At 35.1% G+C, this 5,225-nt stretch overlaps 1 protein-coding gene and 1 pseudogene across 1 annotated transcript in view; both read left to right on the top strand.

Annotated features, from left to right (window-relative positions):
• The window catches only part of LOC101496672 (protein NRT1/ PTR FAMILY 8.3-like), a 5,550-nt gene extending 2,544 nt beyond the window's left edge, over nt 1-3,006 (top strand). Inside the window, exons 5-6 of the mRNA XM_073370488.1 lie at nt 1-228; nt 1,476-3,006. Coding sequence (XP_073226589.1) covers nt 1-228; nt 1,476-2,298 — 1,051 coding nt within the window. The 3' untranslated portion in view covers nt 2,299-3,006. The remainder of the gene's footprint in view (nt 229-1,475) is intronic.
• A 442-nt stretch (nt 3,007-3,448) lies between these two features.
• LOC140920969 (protein NRT1/ PTR FAMILY 8.3-like) overlaps nt 3,449-5,225 on the top strand; it is a 3,806-nt pseudogene continuing 2,029 nt past the window's right edge.

Raw genomic sequence — 5,225 nt, 5'->3', positions numbered from 1 at the left:
TGCTTTATTTATGGGGTTATCCATTGGAAGTTTCTTTTTAGGCACCTCTCTCTACAGGTTTCAAAAACCAAGGGGTAGCCCTATTACAAGAATGTGTCAGGTTGTGCTTGCGTCTGTTCGGAAGAAGAATCTGGTTGTGCCTGAGGACAGTAGTCTCCTGTATGAGATGCCAGACAAGAAATCTGGAACTGAAGGAAGTCGCAAGCTGATGCATAGAGATGATCTGAGGTAATGTTTTTACTTTGAGTTTTCTTTTCTGCTCTAGTGTTATTGGCTTTAATCATTGTTTCCATATAGGCAAAGGAGTGTCTTGTATATGTTGAACTTTTATCTAATATTCTTGTTGCTTTGCAATTTGTTAAATACCAAATGTGTAATTGGTTGTTTATGGGAAATTGTGAGATATGAGCTATGCTCCAATATTATAGGAGTTGTTTATGTTTGGGTCTAATTTGGAAGCTACAAGGTTAGCCAGAATTTTAGGCCTTGTTTTCGGCACACCAAAATAGGGTTGAAAGGATAGGATAACTGATATTATCCAAATAATATGTACATATATATGAGTGTGATGTTTGGAACACATAATGGATTGCAGGGCACTATCCAATTTCCTCTTTTCTCAGCTAATTTTATCTGATCCCCTCCAAGAAATAACACTGTTCAAAGTCTTCCTCTAAGGTTGAGTATAGGGCTCTCACTTCCACTGGCTATGAACTGTAGTGGCAAACTTTCCTCTTTCGGGACGTTTGTCTTCCATTTGTCTCACCTTCTCATTTGTTGCATTATTGCGAATCTAAGCTTTTATGTACGCACAAAGCACATCAAGATAGTTTGTCATATTGTCTGCATAAACATTCAAGCTTGCCTTTTCCACCTACACTCGTGATCAACTCAGGAATATCCGGACCAAGCTTCTTGATTTTGCCCCTTTTCATCAGCTTTTTTCCAAGGTCGGTGCTTATCAGATGATATTTCCTCAGGATCGAATGCACTACAGTGACTACTGCATCATGTATTTCTATCAGCTGTAATTAGCCAAACAATTACTTATAGAGCTGGTTATAGTTTGTTACACTTGGAACGAAGATTAGTTAGAGTCTCTGTTGGAATCACATGTATTTTAGCCATCCCCATACACTTCTCCATTTCAAAACAGAAAATAAAGATTCATAATTCTTCTATTAATCATCAACCCATCACCTTCCTCACATTTCCAAAGGTCTATGGTTGAATTTTATTATCAGGGGTTTGTAGAAGAGGACAAATTACTTTGTATTACACACACACACAGCACAATTCCATATTCACATTTATTTAGCCATTAACAAATGTATGTGCTATCAAATATTTTTTTTAACGTTTGTTTCCTACTAATAGTCCATTGTTGATAATGACTGAAGTATCCTCCACAGCTTGAGAATGCTTTCAACTACGACCTTCTAAAACTCCTTTTTTTCCTTGGTGTTTAAATAAAGGTATTTTGATAGAGCAGCTGTAGTGTCTGCTTCAGAGAACAGAAGTGGTGAATATTCTAATCCATGGAGGCTTTGCACCGTGACACAGGTGGAGGAATTGAAAATCTTGATTCGCATGTTGCCAATTTGGGCTACTGGAATAATTTTTTCTGCCGTCTATGCCCAGATGTCAACATTGTTTGTGGAGCAAGGAACTATGATGGACACTAGTATTGATTCCTTCAAATTATCCCCGGCTTCCCTCTCAACCTTTGATGTGGTAAGTGTTGTTTTGTGGGTCCCCGTCTACGACAAGATACTTGTTCCTATTGCAAAGAAATTTACAGGCAAGAAAAGGGGCTTTTCCGTATTTCAAAGAATAGGAATTGGCCATTTTATTTCTGGGCTGTGCATGGTATCAGCTGCTATTGTGGAGATTAAGCGTCTGCAGCTTGCAAGAGAGCTTGATCTTGTTGATAAACCTGTGGCCGTACCCCTTAGTGTATTCTGGCAAATACCTCAATATTTCTTAGTAGGCGCATCGGAGGTATTCACATTCATTGGGCAGCTTGAGTTCTTCTATGATGAATCACCGGATGGTATGCGGACTTTATGCAGCGCACTGCCGCTCCTGAATTTTTCATTGGGGAATTACCTGAGCTCTTTCATTCTTACTATGGTAACTTACTTCACTACACAAGGGGGAAATCCTGGATGGATTCCAAATAACTTGAACAATGGACATCTTGATTACTTTTTTCTACTCTTATCTGGACTTACCTTATTAAATATGTTGGCGTTCATACTTGCTGCCAAAATGTACAAGCAGAAGAAGGTTTCTTAAGATTTTTCAAGCTTTTATTGCTCTTTGGACTTTGGAGTGGAAGCATGTTCTGATATTTCCTTCTTTCATTGTGGATACTGTTCTGTATGTTAAATATATATGCTAATTGTTAATCGAGTTTGGGAAGGTGGATATTATGGGTTTTTGGAGATAATTATTTTGATGGGAGAAGAGCTTAGTGAGCAATATGCTTAGTACTCTCAGCTGTGAAACTATAGTAGAAGATCAGTGGCTGGCATTGAAAGGCAGATTCTTTTGAATAAAATAAACTTATATAAGCTCATTCAGTGGCACGATGATCAAGCTGACAGGAAGTTATTCAAAAAATTATGGTTCAGTTTAGCTCCTCAAAATTCATATGTTTGGTTGGAAAGTAATAATTATTGATAATTGTTGGCTCAAAATAATCAACTGATGTGTGTTTTATAAGAGCGACATTGAAATTCACAGATAATTTATTTTTTACTTGTATTATGTCATTGCATTTGGCAAAAATGTTATTTGTGTAAACACAGTTATGCCACCTAATGGCAGGAGCCACTTCTGGTGTAACTTACGATGGGTGGAAAGAAGTATATAAGGAATTCGGAAAAATCATGTGGCTCTGCCTCATAAGGTCCATATGAATGTATAGAAACCAATTTGTACCCGTTCCATACAACTGAATTCAGTTGAAGTGGTATAATTGATCATATCTTGTTTTATGTATGTCTTCTTGGTTGTGGCTCAGAGTTGGAGATTCAATTATTTCTTTCTATGAATGATGAATGATGATCATATCTTGTTTTATAGAGTTGGTGATGATTCAATTATCCCATCCTAATTAAGTAATTACAAAAAAATAAAATATGAATTAAAAAGCGGACACAAATCAAATCTTAAAGCTTATATAATAAATTTTATAGTATCATCAAGCAGTTAGAATGATTAAGGTAAAAGTAAATATTTGTATTTATTGATTCCAATTTATATAATATAGCTAGTTGTGTATGACTCATTGTCTTCACTCTTCAGCCACGTTTATTGTGGAGTGTCAGCAACTATTAAACCAATCATTAAGGCCTTTTAAGCACTGTTCTGTTCTAAATATGTCTTTAGCTGTTGAAAGTAAAAAGTAATACTAAATGAAATTCAGCATCAATATCATGCACGACTCTTCTATGCTTTGGTATCACTCACTATATAGCTTTAAACCAATTTTTCTATATTGTGGCTGTGGCAAGTGGACAGTTCATATACTATTGATTATCTTAATTTTAGTCCATAAAATATGAAGTGAAAAAGCACTCCCAACTCCTTTTCAAACTCACAAAAGGGAAATTTCAGACTGGCGGGTATCAAATTTTTACCTACCATTCTATGTAGGCATTATAATTATAAAAATAGAATGGAACATTAAAATTAGCCCCATCAATTTGAGACAGTCGAGACTAAGAATGGAACATTTAGAGAAACCTAATAGATTATTTCTGGAAGATGGTCTTCTGCAGGTTCCTACTTAGCCTAACATCTTTACATCATGTAGCATGTAATTTATTTCAATCTTCACACGAGTAGTAACTAATTTGTAGTATTGTCATGATTTAAATATGATTTTAGTCCCTGTAAATTTTTTGGTTTAGATTCAGTTTCTGCAAATTCAAAAACTGTTACTTTTAGGGTAAGGATTCTCTACCTTTGAATCTTTTACCTTCGGTGACTTTGTATCTATCTCTCTCTTTATCAATCATTCTCTCTCATCTAAATAATTTTTAATATTTAATTTTAATCACCAATTTTACTCCAAAATACACTAAAGTCACCCATCACCAAATGTAGAGATTTTATTGGACCATGTATGACGTCAGAGACTAAAAGCAACAATTTTTGAATTTGTAATATAAATCCAAACAAAAAAACTTAAAGAGACTAAAACCAAAAACATTATAATTAAAGGGACTAAAATTATATTTAAATCTATGCTTAATTGCAGTTTTAGTCTCTCTATTTTCACTTATTAACATTTATGCTGTTATTTATTTTTATCTCTTTGCAGTCTGAAGACAGTCTTCACACAGGAGATAGGTCAGTGAACATAAAGGGAGAGCTTGCTGTCAAGTGTGAAACTGGGACATGGAAAGCATGCCCCTTTATTTTAGGTAATCATCTGTTCTATGTGTTGCTCTTGTGACATGTAATAACCAACAGTGTTTTTTTGTTTTGTTTCACTATGACATATCAATATCTGATACAGGTACTTTCTTTTGTGAACGTTTGGCATATTATGGGATTGCTACAAATCTTGTCACTTATCTCACCACCAAACTACATCAAGGACTTGTTTCAGCCGCGAAAAATGTTACAGCTTTTCAAGGAACTTGCTATCTTACACCTCTCGTTGGATCCTTCTTCGCCGATGCTTACTTGGGAAGATACCGGACAATTGCAGTGTTCTACGGAATCTATCTCATTGTAAAATTTAAAATTATGATTTATGATTTTTAAATATTGATTAAATTTTCTATATCTTTGCTGTCCAAAACTATGCATACTAAAATGTGCTAATGGTTTATTCACATTTTAACATGCAATGGAACAAGTTGAGGTGGAATATTAGGCCTTGTTTTGAGCTCTATAAGACTATATAACTCATGGACATATAAGTCTTTATCTGTATTATTTGTTTATTTGTGTCTTCCTTTTTACACAATAGTATTTTTAGGTGATAATTGATTTTTGCAGGGAATCTGCATATTGATTCTTTCAGCAACTATTCCGGCATTGAAGCCAATGGAATGTGTGGGTTCTGTATGTCCATCAGCAACTTTACCTCAAAGTTCTGTGTTCTTCATTGGACTCTTTTTAATTGCACTAGGGACTGGTGGAATCAAGCCATGTATTTGGCCTTTTGGGGCAGACCAGTTTGATGATACAGATCATAGGGAAAG

Source organism: Cicer arietinum, chromosome 6 (genome assembly GCF_000331145.2).
Source record: "Cicer arietinum cultivar CDC Frontier isolate Library 1 chromosome 6, Cicar.CDCFrontier_v2.0, whole genome shotgun sequence".
In the NCBI taxonomy this organism is placed as follows: Eukaryota; Viridiplantae; Streptophyta; class Magnoliopsida; order Fabales; family Fabaceae; genus Cicer; species Cicer arietinum.
The sequence above is the reverse complement of the archived record's forward strand: the minus strand, read 5'-3'. Positions and strand labels throughout refer to the sequence as shown.